The sequence below is a fragment of the Panthera onca genome, chromosome B1 (assembly GCF_046562875.1).
Source record: "Panthera onca isolate mPanOnc1 chromosome B1, mPanOnc1 haplotype 2, whole genome shotgun sequence".
Lineage (NCBI taxonomy): Eukaryota > Metazoa > Chordata > Mammalia > Carnivora > Felidae > Panthera > Panthera onca.
Genome location: NC_138342.1, coordinates 108,150,950 through 108,173,200, shown reverse-complemented (window position 1 = coordinate 108,173,200; position 22,251 = coordinate 108,150,950). Strand labels below are relative to the sequence as shown.

The 22,251-nt window shown below is 35.6% G+C and overlaps 1 protein-coding gene across 2 annotated transcripts in view; it reads right to left on the bottom strand.

The window, feature by feature from the left end:
* INTU (inturned planar cell polarity protein) overlaps positions 1 to 22,251 on the bottom strand; it is a 99,241-nt gene that overhangs the window by 26,248 nt on the left and 50,742 nt on the right. For both annotated transcript variants that reach the window (XM_078445766.2, XM_060654227.3), the window contains exons 6-11: positions 18,927 to 19,016; positions 11,296 to 11,373; positions 4,068 to 4,257; positions 2,303 to 2,356; positions 1,591 to 1,653; positions 562 to 783 (exon numbers count right to left, since the gene is read on the bottom strand). In XM_078445766.2, the coding sequence (XP_078301892.2) occupies positions 562 to 783; positions 1,591 to 1,653; positions 2,303 to 2,356; positions 4,068 to 4,257; positions 11,296 to 11,373; positions 18,927 to 19,016 (697 nt within the window). The remainder of the gene's footprint in view (positions 1 to 561; positions 784 to 1,590; positions 1,654 to 2,302; positions 2,357 to 4,067; positions 4,258 to 11,295; positions 11,374 to 18,926; positions 19,017 to 22,251) is intronic.

The window sequence follows — 22,251 nt, the reverse complement described above, 5'->3', positions numbered from 1 at the left end:
AATGTTTATATGTAGTGTGCATGCATAAATTCATAAGTACAAAAAACATGGTATAATCATATGATTATTAAAAACTGCCTCAGTTTCTTAGTTATTCTCAATGCTTCCTGATCATCCTTGAAAACAAATCTCATATTGCCTTCTCTTGGTATACCATCAAAGACTACTTTCTGGTACATGGAATTCCCTAAGGTAGCTTTCAAAGAGCCACAGTGATTAGAAGTCCTTTTATCTACAGTCACATGTTTTTTCTGATTCTATATTCTTTTCATGTCTCTCTTTCCCAAGACAAACCAGAGGATAAAATCACTACAGAAATGAGAACAAAAGATCTTAAGAACCTGATAAAATCTTATTCTGGGCTTCATTAATATTTCTTCACGAGTATTAAATGGATGTAAAAGAAAAGGAATAAGGGACATATAACATTTTCTTGAATACTGGTATCTGGCACGCTCATAATTTTAAACTGTCATATTTGTTTGTGTATTTTAAGATAGTAAATGGCCAAAAAAAAAAAGCCACTCCAAAACGCACACACAGAAACCTAAGTAAACTTACCAAGCCAACGATTAGCAAAAAATATCTTCCTTCAGGTTCCTGAAAGACTTCAGTGTTTGAGTCTGTAGAAGGTTGGAGGTGATGTTGAGGAAACACTTCTCTCCATATAACCAACTGACCAATTCTTTGTTTTGCTGCTAACGGCAGTAGGCAATAGTGGCGACAGTATACGGCAATATCAATAAGGTCATCCTTAGGCAAATGACTGCAGATCAAATAACCCTTGAATTTAACCGCAAAGAACAGAAGTCAACTATGTCATAATATATTTCTAAGAGTTTTACAGGTACTTCAGTTAGCTTAAAATATTCCAGTTTCAAATAGAATAAAGACATAGCAAAAATAAATGTTCTTTTTCTGAGGTCAATTAGAGATCAAATATTTATGATAAGTTAAGTCTACCACAGACTTTAGCACAAAGCAAGATGGCCTGAGTAGTATAAACCTGACTATTTGGCAAAGTTAGAAAAGAACTGAATTTTGAGCATGGAAAGTGGAGAAGAGAAGTTACAGTGAGGACAGACTTACTTTTCACTGTGTACCATTCTGTACTGTCTGATTCTTTTTTAGATATGTTTTAAATCATGTTTAAAAATCTTCTTGAAGTGCCAAAACACTTAAATTCATTTGATGCTTAATTTGCTTTGCATGGAAGTCAATGAAATGTTAGAAGATTTACTAAAAAGATACATGGTTATGTCTGAGGATAAGAAAAAAAGTGCACTGCTGCAAAAAGAAACCGAGAGAGTATTGCTCTTCTCTCCTACGCACTTGGTTCCTCCATTACTGTTTCTGCTTATACATCTGCAAATGCAATGTATGTAATGAATGTAATAATATCAAAAATATTTATTGTATTTGTAAATCTGTAGGTACTGGGTTTTTTTGAAGACCTTAATTTTAGGGTAACTACATTCAAAGGAAAAGAGATAAATGTATTTTTCATGTTTGTAGAAGTTTGAGAAAATTTACTTTAGGTCTCTTCATATGGCAGTTGGACACTTATAAAAATTTCAGCCTTCAACTTACCTTGTAAAATAGAGAAGATCCTAAAATTGTATACAGCCGCCTCATGTCATAGTAGTCCTCAGACTGGGGGAACAAAACCACAGTGGATTTATATTCTTTGTTTTTCATGATTAAAAAAATCCTAGTAAAGCTATAATAATTAAAAATGGCAATTATATTCTTTAGTAACTGAACTTTTCATAGTGCCTTCTTTAGAAATGAACATACTAGGGTATTAGGGTGAAAAATAATGTGCATATATTTTTGGCTGAAAGCAATCTTATTTTTTATTCTTGTAAGATACTGTTGATTAGAGACATTTAAGAACAGAACATAAGTGGGGCGCCTGGGTGGCTCAGTCGATTAAGCATTCAGCTCTTGATTTCAGCTCAGGTCATGATCTCATGGTCCATGGATTCGAGCCCCGTGTCAGGCTCTGTGCTGACAGCTCGGAGCCTGAAGCCTACTTCGGATTCTGTGTCTCCCTTTCTCTCTGCCCCTCCCCTGCTCTCTCTCAAAAATAAATAAACATCAAAATAAATAAATACATAAAAATTAAATAAATAAGAAGTTTTTTTAAGGCAAGGAAAATAAATTTTGTTCATGTCAAAATAGAGATCCAATGCTACGTATTTCAAGATTATTACATGCCCACTTGAAAAATATTTAGAATAATGGCTGATTTACAATATATGAAATCAACATTAAGCCTAAAATCCACTAGCTTTCTTACCAGTTCAGCAAAATCTGCAGACTCTAAGTCACTCAATGCTGTGTCTAGTTCCATCTATGTGGAAAAAAAACAAAAAACAAAAAACAAAAAACCACAACCATTTAACTCGGTTATTGTTTAGTAATGGCCTCATAAAAGTGCTTAATAATTACTTGAAGAATTGAATAAGTATCTTTCTCCTTTGTGATATTTAAGAAATGTCCGAAAATAGAACATGTTGTTTTAAGCTTTGCAATTACATGGAAAAAAATTATTTAACATATTGTCATTTTTCAATTAAATCTCAATTATTACAAAATGAACTTCACTCTGTATTCAATGCAAAATAACTTATGAGGTTAAAAAATTGCTTTCTAGTTTTGAATTAGGAAATTTTTGAACCTATCAAAATTCTTACAGGAAAATAACCCATCTTAATGTACCCAATCTATTTTGAGGTTTTTTTTTTCCCCCTCTATTGCTGTATATTTCTCAACAGTTAGATCCCTGGAAAATAAACATTCTTCCCTGTCTCTTTCCTATGTTCTATATAAAAGGACTTTTAATCTTTATTTATGGATTAAAACATGAAGAAAAGTGTTCCCCTGGAATCTGGCACAGTTTAGCTTCCCTACAGGGTTATTAGAAAAATCTTACTTAGGATTTAGCTTTTGTTTCTATGGAGATTGCCCGAACTCTTTCATGTGTTTGTTCTTCCATGAAACATTCAAAATTTAAAAACAGAATAAATTTAATCTGTAGTTTAATCTGTAATACATATATATAAATTGAAAACTATTGGCAGTTAAAGCTTGTGGCATAAATGCGATTTGTGGAAAAGAATCCTTTTTTTTCCTTTTCCTTTTCTTTTTAAAGGCCAAGGCACTCTCTGCAGGACTATTTCACAAACTGTGTCTTACTGAGATGACAAAAGCTTTGGAAACATTAGTCATGCCTTTCAATACTTTTCACACTCCATGACTTATTACTCATTTGTGACCTGCATTTTTCTGTATCTAGCAAATATTTCATGTACTCCTTTTTGTGGCTTTGATGCTCTTGTAAAAAATAATAGACAACAAGAAAAGTACCCACTTGTTAATTCTGATCTCACAAATATTAATGCTTACAGGTTGCTATTCCTGCTACTGAACTCTGTAGGCTAACGTACAAGGTTACAATAATTGTTTTTTCACATTCCTTAAGAGAACAAAGTATCTACTCTCTTTATTATTCCAGTGTACCTTAAGAAAAATGACATTAAAAAAAAACATCTGGGGCACCTGGGTGGCTCAGTCGGTTGAGCATCTGACTTCAGCTCAGGTCATGATCTCGCAGTTCATGAGTTTGAGGCCCACGTTGGGCTCTGTGCTGACAGCTCAGAGCCTGGAGCCTGTTTCAGATTCTGTGTCTCCCTCTCTCTGCCCCTTCCCCGCTCATGCTCTGTCTCTCTCTGTCTCTCAAAAATGAATAAAGGTTAAAAAAAAAATTTTTTTTTAAAGAACATCTGATAAACAAACAAAAGCAAGTCACACCATATAATTATGATTTCTGAGAAGTATTACAAATTTAGAAAATGCTTAAATGTTACAGTAAGATGAGAGAGCTAATTTCTGTTTAGAAAGAAATATTTGTCTAAGTTCACTGTACTGGATCACCTACTTCATCAATCAATGGCTTCAACTCTTACCCACAATCCTGAAAATACAAAAAGGCTAAAAAAGAGAGAAGATAAAAAATTACAAGGCAACTGGTTCTGATTTTTATTTACGACACCCAGGATTACCTTGATTTCCTGTGGAAGTGTGAGCCACCGAACTCCGGGGAGACTGTCTAAAAGCACTGCACTGGAAGCATCATATCGTTGTGCGTTCAAACTGGCACTGGAATGTAGTTTAGTAGGCTGAAGTGCTCTTTGAAAGAACAAGATGAAAAAATGATCCAGACGAGGAACATTCTCAACCTGGCAAAAGGCACTGAAGAAACAACAGCTGTAAGTCAGAAAAACATATGGAAATAGTCATCTTTTGTATGTCCCTAGGAGAGTGGATCTTTCCCAAATACATAGGCTCTCTTCCTTCCTCCTCTCCCTTATGAAGAATTACTGCTAGGGGCACCTGGGTGGCTCAGTCGGTTAAGCATCTGACTTCAGCTCAGGTCACGATCTCGCGGTCCGTGAGTTCGAGCCCCGCGTCGGGCTCTGGACTGATGGCTCAGAGCCTGGAGCCTGCTTCCGATTCTGTGTCTCCCTCTCTCTCTGCCCCTCCCCGTTCATGCTCTGTCTCTCTCTGTCTCAAAAATAAATAAAAACGTTAAAAAAAAAAAAAAAAAAGAATTACTGCTATAATGTTATTGCACCGAAAACCTACTTTCAAATGCACTGAGTAGATGGTATTATGGAAGAACCACAGGGCTAACACAAGCGGTATATCTACAACAAAATGGACTGAAGTAACCTTTTTGTAAAAAAATGTAAGTTGCTTTTACCTTATCTCTTAACCATTTAACCTCTCAATATCTTTCAGGCAAGATGGAATAATAAAGAAATTTTGAGCTTTGTAATAGAACATATTTGTCTTTGAATCTTATCATTGCTTTTACCAGGTAGTTATCTCAGGAAAAGTTCTTTGAACTTTTGTTTCCAACTCTAAAAATGGGGATAATACAATCTGACTTGCATGCAAAGTACTTAGTACTTTATTTATTTATTTATTATACTTATTACTTACTGAACACAGTAAGCACATAATTAGCCTAAGTTATTTTTCCCCTCTTCACTAATGTAGGCAACACTACTGAAGAACCGAAAAAGAGATAGAGAGAGAGACACACACACTAAACACTTGACTTTAGTTATGTAAAAATAATAGAGCATTGCCTGCAACTATTCATTGGAATAGCCTGCTTGATAACACAATAGCTAGTATATGTACCATTAATACATCAGAATAATATTCATGGATTCATTCAACAAATTGCTTGAGTGCCAACTATGTTCTAGGCACTATTCTCATTGCTGGAGGTACCGCAGTAAAAATATCAAGACAAAAGACAAGGTCTCTGCTTCTGTGGAGCTCATGTTCTAATGGAGAAAGACAACTAATGAACAAAGAGTAAAAACATGAACTTGTACAAAGAGATATACAGAGAACAAGATCATGTGAATGGGTGATGTAACTGGTTGGTTATTTTAGATCAAAAGTTGGGGAAGAGTCTTCGAGAATGGACATTTAGCTGAGATCCCAATGTCAAGAAGACCTAGGGAGAGAAAAGAGCGCAAAAGCCCTAGTGTGGAACAAGTGTGGCCAGGGTGTCCACAGACCAGCCAGAGAGGAAATGTGGTTTGAAATCTGAAATCAGAAAGATATGTAGGGCTAGACTATAATGTAAAAAGACTGCTTTAACCGCATTTGGAATTTTTTTTTTTAATAAACATAGTTTATTGTCAAACTGGTTTCCATACAACACCTAGTGCTCATCCCAACAGGTGCCCTCCTAAATGCCCATCACCCAGTTTCCCCTCTCCCCCACTCCTCATCAACCCTCAGTTCATTCTCAGTATTTAAAAGTCTCTTATGGTTTGCCTTCTTCCCTCTCTGTAACTCCCCTCCCCCCTTCCTCTCCCCCCTGGTCTTCTGTTAAGTTTCTCAGGATCCACATATAAGTAAAAACATATGACATCTGTCTTTCTCTGCCTGACTTATTTCACTTAGCATAATACTTTCCAGTTCCATCCACATTGCTACAAATGGTCAGATTTCATTCTTTCTCATTGCCAAGTAGTATTCCATTGTATATATAAACCACAACTTTTTTATCAATTCGTCAGCTGATGGACATTTAGGCTCTTTCCATAATTTGGCTATTGCTGAAAGTGCTGCTATAAACATTGGGGTACAAGTGCCCCTATGCATCAGCACTCCTGTATCCCTTGGGTAAATTCCTAGCAGTGCTACTGCTGGGTCATAGGGGAGGTCTATTTTTAATTTTTTGAGGAACCTCCACACTCTTTTCCAGAGCGGCTACACCAGTTTGCATTCCCACCAACAGTGCAAGAGGGTTCTCGTTTCTCCACATCCTCTCCAGCATCCATAGTCTCCTGATTTGTTCATTTTAGCCACTCTGACCAGAGTGAGGTGGTATCTCAGTGTGGTTTTGATTTATATTTCCCTGATAAGGAGTGATGTTGAGCATCTTTTCATGTCCTGTTGGTCCTCTGGATGTCTTCTTTAGAAAAGTGTCTATTCGTGTTTTCTGCCCATTTCTTCACTGGATTATTTGTTTTTTGGGTGTGGAGTTTGGAGAGTTCTTTATAGATTTTGGATACTAGCCCTTTGTCTGATATGTCATTTGCAAATATCTTTTCCCATTCCATCAGTTGCCTTTTACTTTTGTTGATTGTTTCCTTTGCTGTGCAGAAGCTTTTTACCTTGAAGAGGTCCCAATAGTTCATTTTTGCGTTTAATTCCCTTGCCTTTGGAGATGCGTTGAGTAAGAAATTGCTGCGGCTGAGGTCAGAGAGGTTTTTTTCCTGCTTTCTCCTCTAGAGTTTTGATGGTTTCCTGTCTCACATTCAGGTCCTTCATCCATTTTGACTTTATTTTTGTGAATGGTGTAAGAAAGTGGTCTAGTTTCATTCTTCTGCATGTTGATGTCCAGTTCTCCCAGCACCATTTGTTAAAGAGACTGTCTTTTTTCCATTGGATATTCTTTCCTGCTTTGTCAAAGATGAGTTGGCCCTACATTTGTGGGTCCAATTCTGGAGTCTCTATTCTATTCCACTGGTCTATGCGTCTGTTTTTGTGCCAATACCATACTGTCTTGATGATTACAGCTTTGTAGTAAAGGCTAAAGTCTGGGATGGTGATGCCTCCTGCTTTGGTTTTCTTCTTCAATATTACTTTGGCTATTTGGCGTCTTTTGTGGTTCCATACAAATTTTAGGATTGCTTGTTTCTAGCTTCGAGAAGAATGCTGGTGCAATTTTGATGGGGATTACATTGAATGTGTAGATTGCTTTGGGTAGTATTGACGTTTAAAAAAAAATTTTTTTTTAAATTCACATCCAAATTAGTTAGCATATGGTGCAACAATGATTTCAGGAGTAGATTCCTTAGTGCCCCTTACCCATTTAGCCCATCCCCCCTCCCACAACCCTCCAGTAACCCTCAGTTTGTTCTCCATATTTATGAGTCTCTTTTGTTTTGTCCCCCTCCCTATTATTATAATATAATTTTTATATTATTTTTGTTTCCCTTCCCTTATGTTCATCTGTTTTGTCTCTTAAAGTCCTCATATGAGTGAAGTCCTATGATTTTTGTCTTTCTCTGACTAATTTCACTTAGCATAATGCCCTCCAGTTCCATCTACATAGTTGCAAATGGCAAGGGTTCATTCTTTTTCATTGCCAAGTAATACTCCATTGTATAGATATACCACCTCTTCTTTATCCATTCATCCATCGATGGACATTTGGGCTCTTTCCATACTTTGGCTATTGTTGATAGTGTAGTATTGACATTTTAACAATATTTATTCTTCCAACCCATGAGCATGGAATGTTTTTCCATTTCTTTGTATCTTCTTCAATTTCCTTCATACGTTTTCTATAGTTTTCAGCATACAGATCTTTTACATCTTTGGTTAGGTTTATTCCTGGGTATTTTATGATTCTTGGTGCAATTGTGAATGGGATCAGCTTCTTTGTTTGTCTTTCTGTTGCTTCATTATTGGTGTATAAAAATACAACTGATTTTGTACATTAATTTAGTATCCTACAACTTTGCTGAATTCATGTATCAGTTCTAGCAGACTTTTGGTGGAGTCTATCAGGTTTTCCATGTATAGTATCATGTCATCTGCAAAAAGTGAAAGGCTTGACTTCATCTTTGTCAATTATGATGCCTTTCATTTCCTTTTGTTGTCTGATGGCTGATGCTAGAACTTCCAACACTATGTTAAACAACAGCAGTAAGAGTGGACATCCTGTTGTGTTCCTGACCTCAGGGGGAAAGCTCTCAGTTTTTCCCCACTGAGGATGATATTAGCTGTGGACTTTTCATAAATGGCTTTTATGATGTTTAAGTATGTTCCTTCTATCCCGACTTTCTCAAGGGTCTTTATTAAGAAAGAATGCTGAATTTTTCAAATGTTTTTTCTGCATTGATTGACAGGATCACATGGCTCTTATCTTTTCTTTTATTAATGTGATGTATCAAATTGATTGATTTGCGAATATTGACCCAGCCCTGCAGCCCAGGAATGAATCCCACTTGATCATGGTGAATAATTCTTTTTATATGCTGTTGAAATCGATTTGCTAGTATCTTGTTGGGAATTTTTACATCCATTTTCATCAGGGATATTGGCCTGTAGTTCCAAAACTCAAACGGGAGGTACTTCCAAAACTCAAGTACTTCCAAAACTCAAATGGTAAGAAACAAAATTTTAACAGACCCATAACTAGTGAAGAAATTGAATCAGTTATCAAAAATCTCCCAACAAATAAGAGTCCAGGACCAGATGGCTTCCCTGGGGAATTCTACCAGACATTTAAAGCAGAGATAATACCTATCCTTCTCAAGTTGCTCCAAAAAATAGAAAGGGAAGGAAAACTTCCTGACTTATTCTATGAAGCCAGCATTACTTTGATTCCCAAACCAGACAGAGACCAAGCAAAAAAAGAGAACTACAGGCCAATATCCCTGGAAATTTATTAAAGTGGCAAGAATGGAGATTGTTATAGCAGCGAGAGATGGTGGTGGCTGTACAAGGTGATAGTGAGGATGGAGAGAAATGAATGGATTTGAGATATGTTTTGGAGACAGACTGTTCAGAGTCTGCTGATAGTTTTGCTAGGAATAGTGGAGGAAATCTATCTTTAATATGGTCACAATATTAAACTTTTTTTTTTTTTTTTTGGAGAGAGAGCATGAGCAGGGGAGGGGTAAAGGGAGAGGAAAAGAGAGAATCTTAAGCAGGCTCCACACCCAGCACGGAGTCCAATGCAGGGCTTGATCTTATGACCATGAGATCATGACCCAAGCAGAAATCAAGAGTCAGAGATTTAACCCACTGAGCCACAAAGATGCCCCTAAACTTGTTAATACATAATCACTTTTCTGTGGCTCACAGGAACTAAACAGCTCACAACTTAAAAAAATTAACTCTTTGGACTTCTTAATCTTTTCATAATTTTTCATAATGGGCCTTTAATATCTTTCATAATTAGAAAAAACCTTATTAAAAATTACTACAAAATGACTATTAACAACATCTTGGATCCATACTGCTTCTTGGTCGTAAGAACTCAATGGATCTTCACATTCATTATCTTAGTTTGCCTTTCCAATTCTCACTAGAACAAGAAGAAACTAAAATTTGCTGCCAATTTGGTGATACTTCCAAGTAAAAGAAAGCTAAATTTCAAAATGAAATTCACAGAAATGAAGAGTCCCTCTGCTCATAACCTCGTCCATTTGGAATTTGCAGAACAACCCCAAATGATTGTCTTAAGTTATGGAATTCATCTCAGGAATTTAATCTTTAATTATCTCTGTTTTTATGAAAACATAAAGCTTCAGTTAAGGTAAAACATGGCAAGGTTTGCTCACCCAGTGTAAATTTAAGGAAGTAGTTTACAACCATATCCTTACTGTTCATTGGTTAAAAGTTTCCTTATTAGTAAAAGTTAAAAACAATGTTGGTGGCTGCCTGGCCTTTTGTAGTTCACATATTTGGAAAAGGCTCACCAGTAATTAGGTTTGAGAGGGATGTGTCTTCTAAGAGGCTTGTTGAGGAGAATTCTGTACACTACACAGTCCCAATGTCACAGAAAGTTATTTCAGGCTGCTTTGAGAACAGTGGTAACAAAGATCCATAAGAGATAAACAGGGAGCCAATACCACTGTGGTTTGGAAAGACATATAAACTGTTTTGGATCTTTATACTTATATACTCTTAAGGCTTTGAAAGCAAAGGTATCATTTTAGCTCTCTGAAGTACTGGAACTTAGAAAAAATCCCACAAACAGAAAAATCTTTTTTTCATCCATAATTTCATGTGTTCAAATCCTGAAGTTACCTCAAATTGCCTCCTTTAGATCAAGAAAGATGCATCATATTTTACTGTAATGTTAAAAAAACAAGAAGCAGGAAAATAGGCATAACATGAGCCCACACATATTTTAAAAGGGAATATATATACTGCATTCATATTGTATAGGAAACATATGACACACATGAAACTAAATATCTTTACTGTGTCATTTATATATTTTAATAGTGCTTTTTTTTTTTTAATTTAAAAATTGGTTTAAGAAAGAAGAATCACATTTTAGGACAGTGCATTTGACACTGGTCTTATAATGAGAGAACAACACAACTTAAAATCTTCTTACTCCTTTTTGTATTTGTTTTGAAGAAATGCCCTTATATTTGCTTCTATAGAAATATATCAAGTCAGAATATAATTATGGTTTTATCACTATTTTACTTTATTTTGCTAAACTAACATGAGACCAAAAATGAAAAAGCAATGAATAGATCAAGTGAAAAAGTGCCTAGAACTGTAAAATGAAGCCAGTAATAAAAGATGAGAAAATCAGAGAAAGAAAGAAAAAAAAAAAAAAACAAATAACTAACTTGCCAAACAAGGAAAAGTATTAAATGCAAAAGGTGATTTGGAATCATGTGCTTAAAACTTGAGGTTCATTTTTTTAGGAGCACTGGTATCTTTATTATTTTTAGTATTATTTTTTGTTAAGTTATTTTAATTCCAGTATAGTTAACACTCTTTTATATTAATTTCAGGTATGCAATATAGTGATACGACACTTCCCTACATCACCCAGTGCTTATCACAGCAAGTGCACTCCTTAATCCCAGTCATCTATTTTACCCATCCTCCCACCTCCCTTCCCTCTGATAACCATCAGTTTGTTCTCTGTGGTTAAAAGTTTTTTTTTTTTTTTTTTAAACAAACAAACAAAAAACTTGAGATTCAATTCATACTTACCTATCTAAAGAACCATACATAAATGTTAAGGTTTGGGCAACATCTTTTATCATACTCCTTAGCTGAGGGAGAGGAACTCTAAAAAGAAGAAAAATACATTTGTTTATTTATAACATAACCAAGTGATACATATCTAAAAGAAGCAGAACATCGTTCCATTTTATATGTAAGGAATGTGAAAAGTCTGTGTGTCAACTGCGAGTATGGCTGTGTAAAATGGTTCACTGAATTAGCAACTGAAGACTCTGATATCTAGACTTGGAGTTCTAGCATGGGTCAAGTAAGGACTTTTATATCACTACCTACGTGGAAATTATTTATACCTCCTTAGGGTTCAGTTTCCTCATGTATAAAATGGGGGAATAATCACTAAGCCCTTCTCAGGTTCATTTTGAGGATTAAATTAATGCATATAAAGTAGTGCAGTATCCGAGCTCAGAAAAAAAATGCTAAATTCTTGACACTTTCCAGTATTACCTAGATTTCAACCGAACCTCCAACTTCTGTGACAAAAGACATCCCTAAACAAATGGGAGAAGGGAAAGAAAGTAGAGGAAAGAAATGGAATTAACTGTTTTCTTGGTAGCCTGATAAAAATTCTACAAAGTAGGTCTGGTTATTGCTATTATAGCAATGGGTAAACTGAGGTCCAAGAAGTTAAGTAACTTGTACAAGGACTTAAAGGGAGTAGAACCTGCCTGTGGACATCCATCTTCTTAGCTCTAAAGTTACTCTCTCTACTACCTCACAATGACTTCCTGGTTGGGTCCCCACTATTCACTGCAGTCATCACAGGAAGATGATCTCCCCTCTGAAAACACATGTTCCTGGATTATACACCGACCTGATCTTCTGTGGGGTGGCACTTTTCTCATTTTGCTCGTAAAAGGCATAGTGGCAAAGAAGGAAATGCATAGACTGGCATTTAAGACAAATAAGAGAAAAATCCCAGGCCTGCCACTTCCATTACAAACCACATGCACAGTGTTAGAGATACAAAGACCTATTAATTGACACTGAGGAGGTGCTTGTGCATGATCTCTCATACTCTATTTCTCAGTTTGAACAAAGTAGAATAATAATTCCTATCTTTCATGGCTATGTGAAACAAGATGGGATGAGGAAAAGAATCTGGTACAGAGTAGAATAAAGGGGATCTTCAAATTCATTCTAATTTATCAAACCAAGTTCCCCAGGATAGGAATGACTAATATTTAGGGTAGACACTTTCTATCCCCATCACCCAGTAATAAAGACTGGGAAATTGGCTAGAGCATCCCCTATGCAGCACAACCTTAATTCAGAGCTCAGCTCAGCTGGGACAGCCTTTTTTTTTTTTTTTTTTTTTTTTTTTTGGCTTCAGGGTAAAACCTTGCCTGGAAACTGTCTCTATCTGCATAATTAATTTGGCTGATAGCATCAGAATGTGGCTGAGCAGACTCTGCTCAGTTCCTTAGCAGGGCCTTCCTTTTCCCTGTGTCTGTCTACACTACCTTCAGCTTACCATTGTATTTTCTGTTTTCTTTCTTTTGCTGTTTGGGCCACTATAAAAGTCTAAGCATAATTATTTTATCCTAAAGTAATTTATAACGAGTGTCCTCCAATTCTTGTAAACCCATACTTTCAAAACAACTCAGTTTTTTCATAATCTGACCCATTGACATAAGGCAGTATTCTAGCAGGGTTCATCATAGTCTCTTTTGAGTCAGAAAAATACAAATTAGCTGGTTAAGGGAATCACCATGTAGTATATGTCACAGCACCATTATCCTTCAAGTTAAACATTTTGAAACACACAGGAAATACATGGAGACAAATGAAAATGAAAACACAATGGTCAAAATCTTGGGGATGCAGCAAAGGCTGTTCTAGGAGGGAAATTTATAGCAATACAGGCCTACTTTGATAACTAAAAAAGTATCAAATAAACAACCTAACCTTACATCCTAAAGGAACTAGAAAAAGAAGAACAAAGCCCGAAGTCAATAGAAGGAAAAAAAATAAAGATTAGAACAGAAATAAATGAAATTAAAAAAATTTTTGAACCATACATTCATGACAGATCATATAACCTTTTGTCCAAAATTAGACATCTTTAAAGCACAATCATTTGGATAATTTTTCACTATAGTCTCCTTTGGAGTTCCTGTTTGTGGTATGAAAACATGTCAACAGATTGTTCACTACTCTTCCTCTCTAGAGGTAGAGCTTAATTGCCCTTCCCTTGAGTGTGGGCTGGACTTAGCAACTTACTCCTAACAAATAGTATATAGTGGAAATGACTGCATCATTTATAAGACTAAGTCAGCTTCCCCTCTTTCTCTGTTTTGGAGAAATCTATTTCTCCATAACTTGCTTTGGGGGAAGCCAGCTGACATGTGAGGACATTCCAACAGCTCTACAGGAGAGACCCATTTGGCAAGGAACTAAGGCCTCTCAACAATGGCTATGTGTGTAAGCCATCTTGGAAGCAGATGCTCTAGCTTCAGTTAAGCCTTCAAATAACTGTATCCCTGGACAACATTTTGACTGCAACCTCAATACAGATCCTGAGTCAGAACTACCCAGCTAAGTCGTTCATGAATTCCTGACTCACAAAGACACCTATGAGATAATAAATGTCTGCTGTTTTAAGTCCCTAAATTTTGGTGTAATTTGTTACCTAGGAATAGATAACAAATACACTGTTATATAATGAAAGAAATCTTGTTAACAAAATCATCAATAATAGAAAATAGTCATATTCATGTCTAGAGTAGCTGTATAATGCATTTTTTTGAGGTCTACTTTTTTCTTCCTTGGGAAGCGTAAGGCAACACCAAAAGAAAAGTTATCTAAACTGGTATTCTCTAACGTTGTGTCAGTCACATAATATAGTATTTATTTTGATATTTGATCACTATTTGGTAGATAATATATGATAGTTCTATGCACCAAAAGGTTAAAACTAAAATGTGTTAATAGTTTAATAGAAGTTGTCAATTTTTTTTTTTTAAAGCAGGGAAGAATCTAAATTACAAGTTTTAAAAAATCATTGAACAGGGACATAAGACTAGTCTAACAATAATTAAAAACCTCTCCTTGGGGGCAGTTCTCCATATTCCTACCCCATCCCCCCCCCCCCCCCAGCTTTTAATGTCTTATGACATTAGGGAAGCAATGTAGTTTCAGAAATAATTCAGAAAGACTCTCCTTCAACTTCCAATTCTGCTTCTTGTTAGTTTTGTGATCTTTAGCAAGTTATTTAATCTTCTCTTGGTTTTACTTTCCTCATTTATAAGATGGGGCCAGAGATCATGACGTACATCTGGAGCTGATTTTGAAGATTAAATGAGATGAATGAATGTAAAATACCTAACGTAGTCCCTGGGTTCACATTCTACTCATAAACATCAATCCAGCTCTTATCTCCAACTATAAAAATAATATATACATTAAAATTAAAAGTTAAGAAGGTGAAAATAATAATATAAAACATACCATTAGAGAAGTCACTTTAAAGTTAAATATTCATTACAGTTGACCTTTGAACAATGCAGGGGTTAGGAGTCCCTACACCCCAGGCAACTGAAAATCCAAGTATAAATTTTAACTTCCCCAAAACTTAAATAATAATAGTCTACTGTTGACTGGAAGCCTTATGATAACAGTTAATTAACACATATCTTGTATGTATTATATACTGTATTCTTACAATAAAGCAAGCTAGAGGAAAGAAAATGTTATTAAGAAAATCATAAGAAGAGAAATTGATGCCATAAGTTTGTATCATCTGTTTACAAGATGAATCATCTGTCAGTACCTACATCAATACTGTCTTATATGATACAAAACACTGTAGATTTACACATATTACTAACACTAGACACCCAAAATGAAAAGATGTTAAAAAGAAATTCATATTTATTTACAGAAAACTTATGTGTTGATAATGAAGAAAGAGCAATATGATTTCTTTATGGTAGCCTAGTATAATTGATAGTATTACTTCATGGTAGCCTAGCCTACAGACTAGAGAGTAAATATTTAAAATTTTTTAGGGCACACTGTATTATATTCATAACACAATACTGGAAACACTGCTGCAAAAAAGCAAAAAGCAAAGTTATAAAGCAGTAAGAACACTAACACATTATTAATTTTATATTAAATATCAATCATCTTATGCCTCTATAAGGATAGACTATTCCCTTCCACAGAAATCTTGCATGTGATGTTCTACAAGATGAATACTTATACAACGATGATGATGACACAGTTCTTGCTGTACAATTATTAGATTTTTGCAAATATTGATTTGCACGAAGACACACAAATGCACAACAGATAAGTTTATTAACTGTATGGCATAATGATTATCTACTATTCATTAAGTGGAAGTGGATCATCATAAAGATCTTCATCCTCCTCATCTTCATATTGAGTAGGCGGAGAAAGTATTCATATTGAGTAGAGGAGGAAGAGGAGGGGTTGGTCTTGCTGTCTCAGGAGTGGCATAAGCAGATGTGGAGGTGCAAGGGGAGGTAGGACAGGCAGGCACACTTGGTGTAACTTTACAGAAATATATCGTAATTTCTTTCTGACTTTTCTGCTTTTTCGTTTCTCTAAAAATATTCCTATATGTTATCAAAACTTCTTCCACCATTTGCTTTATTATTAGTGCCCATATCATAGAAGGGTTTGTGTTGTAAAAGAGGTCAAAAGCAGTCCTGAATAATTAGAACGTTACGGCCGGATTGTCTAGTGTCAATTTGTTTGCTGGCACTGGATGTGGCCATGTGTGGAGATGGCACATCTCCATTAAGTCATCTTCTGTTCATTCCTCAGGTGTGGTGTCTATTAGCTCTTGAAATTTTGTAAGATCTTTATATTGAAACCCTTCACTTCCCTGCCCTGCCACCTTTTTGCCAGATCCACAATCTCTTTCATGATTTCCCTAATTGGCTCTGTCATAAATTTTGTGACGTCATGCACAACATCTGGACACAATTTTCTCCAGCAAGAATTTATTGTTTCAGGATTGATGACTTTTGTGGCTTTTTCTATAACAACAATGGCATCTTCAGTGGTGTAGTCCTTCCAGACTTTCATGATGTTCTATTGGGGTCCCCCTCCATGGCATTGACAATCCTTTCCATAGAGTACCATGTGTAATGATGTCTAAAGGCCCTTGTGACCCCTTGATCTAGAGGTTAAATTGGAGATGTTTTGTTTGGGGGCAAGTAGACTGACATCTTTGGTACTGAACTCATGGGGTTCTGGGTGGCCAGGGGCATTGTCCAATATCAAAAGAAATTTCAAAGGCAGTCCCTTACTGGTGAAGTACTTCCTGACTTCAGGGACAAAGCATCAACAGAACCAGTCCAGAAAAAGGATTCTCACTGCCCAGGCCTTCTTGTTGTACAACCAAAAGACTGGCAACTGGTGTTTATCTTTTCCCTTCAAGGTTTGGGGCTTAGCAGCTTTATACATAAGGGCAGTCCTAATCATAAACCTGACTGTATCTTCACAAAACAGAGTTAGCCTATTCCTTCCCACCTTAAATTCTGGTGCTCACTTTTCTTCTTAACTAATGTCCTATGCAACATTTTTCTTTCTCCCAGAATAGGGCACTTTTGTCTGTATTAAAAACCTTGAGGCGCACCTGGATGGCTCAGTTGGTTGAGTGTCTGACTTCAGCTCAGGTCATGATCTTGGGGTTCATGAGTTCAAGCCCCGCATTGGGCTTGCTGACGTCATTGCAGGACCCGCTTCGGATCCTCTGTCCCCCTCTCTCTGCCCCTCTTCCACTTGCACTCTCTCAAAAATAAATAAACATTAAAAAACAAAAAACAAAAAACCTTGAGGCAGATATCCTTCCTCCTCACTGATTTTTTTAATGACATCTGGGAAGTCATCTGCAGTCTCTTAGCAGAATCTGCTTCTCCTGATATCTTGACATTTTTAAAGCTAAACCTGCTTCTAAAATTGTCAGACCATCCTTTGTGCTGGCATTAAATTCTCCTGCTTTAGATCCTTAACCTTCCCTTTGCCTTAAGTTGTCATATCATGACCGCTTTTTTCTTAAATCATATTAGTCTGTAGGTATGCCTTCCTTCTAGCAATCCTGCACCTACATAAAAATTGCTTTTTCAATACAAGATAAAAAGATCTTTCACAAAAAGTGCAATGTTTTTGCACCTGCTGGCCTAACTGTACTGATGGCTTCAGGAATTTCCTTTCCTTTTTTACAATGGCCCTCATGCAGGATTTATTTATGTTGAAATGGTGGCCAATTGCAGCTGCAGATCTCAATCTATAGTACATATCAAGCAATTTAGCTTTTTCTTGTAATGTCCTAACTTTTGTCTGCTTCTTGGGAGCATTTCCAGCATTACTAGTAGCACTTCATATGGGTCCCCCGGTGTTATTCAAGGTTTACACTATTGCACGAAGAAAAATATGCAAGAACTGTAAGAAATCACTTTTTACTGCAATTTACTGGAAAGACAAACTGCTCACACAGAGATGATTAACGTCACGGGGGGTTGTAAGTAGATAACACTTGAGGTCACTGCAACAGCAGCAATAGGAGATAGCAATAAGATTATTCCAGTAGTACAGTATGTGCTATGGTTAATTTTATGCAGTTATGATTTAATAATGTATCTTTACATTTGTTTATACTTCTCTCAATTGCGAATAGCTCCATGTAAGTATTTGTTTAAGTTTTGATAAATTTTAACTTTTAATAATAGATCTGTGTATATTTTATGGTAGTAAATGATAAAACAGACTGTATCTACACATATTTTATGCATTCATGATGTATGTAACTTTTTCTCAAAATTTTCAATATTTCTAGACTATGTAGTTCATCTGTGAGCTTTTTCATACTGTCACAAATCTCCAAAAAACCTTCTAATATATTTATTGAAAACAACCCACATATAAGTGGATCAGCACAATTCAAATCCACGTTGTTTAAGGGTCAACTGTATTTTGTCAAAGGTGCTCAACATCAGGGCCAAACACCTTTTTCTTAGACTTTTAATTTTCCAAAATCTCCAACAGTAAAAAACCGAACACACAAAATCCAAACCACAATCTTGTCAAAAGTTTGAGCAGAGAAGGTCATCTCTCAGCCACCTTCACACTGGCCACATCTCATAAGAAAGTGTGTTGAAAGTCCTTCTTCTTACTAATCGGTCTAGCTGGGTGTTCCCAGCGCTTTTTATATTTTTAATATCAAATTAACATAGGTAGCAATTGCACTGGTGGAACAGATATTTAAAACATAAGACTATTTTTTTATTAAAAAATTTTTTTTAATGTTTATTCATTTTTGAGAGAGAGAGAGACAGACCACAAGCAGGGGAGGGTCTGAGAGAGAGGGAGACACAGAATTTGAAGCAGGTTCCAGGCTCTGAGCTGACAGCACAGAGCCCGGTGCAGGACTCAAACCCACCAACCATGAGATCATGACCTGAGCTGAAGTTGGAGGTTTAACCAGACTGAGCCACGTAGGTGCCCCAACATAAGACTGTTTAAAGGAGTTTGCCTTTTGACAAAAATGTCATACTTTTAATGAAACAGATTTTGTTAGCAATATATTAGAAAAGATTTTAAGGTAAACAAAGATCTCAACTTACTCTTCAGCAGGCAGGCCAATTAACAACAACTTGTCAGATTCTTTCCAATAAGCCACATGGATTTGTTTCCCATTTAAAAGAAGGGATGAGCTAAGAAAAAATAGATTTGAAAATAAAGTCAGAATATCTTTAAATGTCATAAAATTATAAACAGTCACTCATAAAAGATTACACATGGTATGATTTAAGAACCGCATGCTTAATAAACAAGTTTCTTGGCATTTATCTGTCACACAGAAAAGGCAAGGAATTGTATAAGAACAATAATGTATTCTGAAATATTCTTTTAAATACCTATAAAAAGCTCCAGGTCAAACAAAAGTAGTCACATTACAGTAAAACGTATTGAAATTCTTTTGCTAAATTAAGTGACTATACACTATTTTTTTCCCAAAAGAAAGCTTCCATGACTGTGCTAATTTAACAAATCTTTTCTGATTGCCTATTTATTAAGAGAATTTATTAAGAGAAATTTCTATTTATTAAGAGAAATTACAAAGAAAGGACAACATGGTTCCAGCTCACAAGTGATAATTCAATATGGGGCACATGTACTTAAACAAAGAACCAAAATATAAGTCAGATTTAAACATGTACTCAAGGAAACTTTTGGGATAATGTATATATTCATTGTGGTAATGGTCTCAGGGTCATACACCTCTGTCAAAACTGATCAAGTTGTATATTTTACATATATGCAATTTACTCTACTTCAATCAAGTTGGAAAACATATTAAATGTGTTCTAAAAAGAGATATAATAAAGAACTATGAAAACAGAGTATGATCCTTCTTGTAATGCGGGTAGATGGTGTGAAGAAAACATATTCAGTGTTTGTTTTTGCTTTAAAGTTTATTTATTTTTGAGAGGGAGAGAGCATGTGCATGTGTGCAAGCAGGGAAGGGGCAGAGAGAGAGAGAGGGAGAAAGAGAATCTCAAGCAGGCTCCGCGCTGTCAGCACAGAGCCCGATGGGGGGTTTGATCTCACGAACGATGAGGTTATGACCTTAGCCAAAATCAAGAGTCAGACACTTAACTAAGTCGCCCAGATATACCCCTTCCTTTTTTTTTCTTTAGTGTTTTTTTTTCTTTAAGTGAGAATACACACATCAGTTTTCATTGGTTGAGTCCTTGGAATATAATGTATATTCTATATTACAATAGAGATAAGTGTGTGGGATTTTAAACATGAATTGAAATAGATTTTTTCAAAAGAAATATTACTTTTGTCTTAATAAAGTTTAAAAATATATATGCTTTTTGACAAATATTAGATTCTTTTTATACTCAGACATTAATATTACTATAGTTTTAAAACTGTGTATACAAGACGTACATGTTGCTAAGGAATCCCTGAAATAATAATCATTTTCATATTTACTGTTTTACAAAAAAGTTTTTCTACCTACATTTACTGTTTTCCACATGTTTAATCCATATCTTATCATTAATAACAAGATCTAAACATCAAGTAAAATAACATCTATCCTTTAGAGTAAAAAGAAAAAATCAAATCCACATGGAGAAACTTAAAACAAAATTTCTTTCCAATAAGATTAAAAAGGAGGCCTGAACTTTGAAAACATTATCCTAAGAAGCCAGTCATAAATAAGCATGTATTATGATTTCATTCACATGAAATGTCCAGTATAGGTTTTTATTTGGGTATCATGAAAATATTCTAAAATTGACTGTGGTGATGGTTGCCGAATTGTACGCTTTAAATGGGCAAATTGTATGATAAATGAATGATGTCTCAATAAAGCTGTTTAAAAAAAATAAAAGGAGGGCACCTGGGTGACTCAGTCAGTTAAGCAACTGACTCTTGATGTCGGCTCAGGTTGTGATCTCATGGTTGTGAAATCAAGCCCTGTGCTGGGCGCCATGCTGAACATGGAGCCTGCTTGGGATTCTCTCTCTCCCTCTCTCTTTCTGCCCCTCCCTATGGGCATCCTCTTTCTCTCTCTCTCAAAAAAAAATAAAGAAACATTTAAAAAGTAAAAATAAAAAATAAAAGGAGGCCTGCAACATATTTTTTCATATCATTATTTTAATTATTTTCTCTAATGTTTAATACATATTATTTGTTATTGTTATTATTTTTTATTATAATCAAGTGCATACTATTTGCTAGACATTATATTTTTTAATCTTTTTAACATCGTCTTCAGGCATTACTATCATTATATTTTTTAAATTTTTGTTAAGTTTTATTTAAATTCCAGTTAGTTGGGGCTCCTGGGTGGTTCAGATGGTTAAGTGTCCACCTCTTGATTCAGCTCAGGTCATGATCTCATTGTTCGTTGATCGTGGGATCGAGCAATGTGTCGGGTTCTTCACTGACAGCACAGAGCCTGCTGGGATTCTCTCTCTCCCTCTCTCTCTGCCCCTCCTCCACTTGTGCTTTGTGTCTCTCTCAAAATTAAATAACTATTTATAAAGACATGAAATAAATTTTAAAAATCCTTTAAATTCCAATTGAACATACAGTGTAATATTAGTTTCAGGTGTATAATACAGTGATTCAACACTTCCATACATCACCCAGCACTCATCACAGCAAGTGCATTCCTTAATCCCGATCACCTATTTTACCTATCCTCCCACCAACTTCCCACCTGGTAACCAGCAGTTTGTTCTCTATAGTTAAAAGTCTGTTTCTTAGTTTTCCTCCCTCTCTCATTTTATTTTCTCTTTGCTAACTTGTTTTGTTTCTTAAATTCCAAATATGAGTGAAATCGTTTGGTATTTGTCTTTCTCTGACTTATTTAGCTTAGCATAATACTCTCTAGCTCCATCTGTGTCGTTGCAAAGATAAAGACTCCACTAAAAAAGAGAACATTAGGCCAATATCTCTGATGAACGTGTATGCAAAAATTCTCAATAAACTACTAGCAAACTGAATCCAACAACACATTAAAAAAAATCATTCATGGGGCACCCAAGTTGCCTCAACTCAGTTGGTCGAGTGTCTGACTTTGGCTCAGATCATGATCTCCCAGTTCATTGGTTCAAGCACCACATTGGGCTTGCTGATGTCAGCGTCTGTCTGTCCCTCTCTCTCTCTGCCCCTCCCCCCCTTTCTTTCTCTCTCTCTCTCTCTCTCTCTCTCTCAAAAATAAACAAACATTACAAAAAAATCATTCACCACAATCAAGTGGGATTTATTCCTGAGTTGCAAGGGAGGTTCAATATTTGCAAATCAAGCAACGTGACACACCACATTAATAAAAATTTAAAAATATCATTTCAATAGAGGAGGAAAAAGCATTTGACAAAGTACAACATTCACTCATGATAAAAATCCTCAACAAAGCAGGTTTAT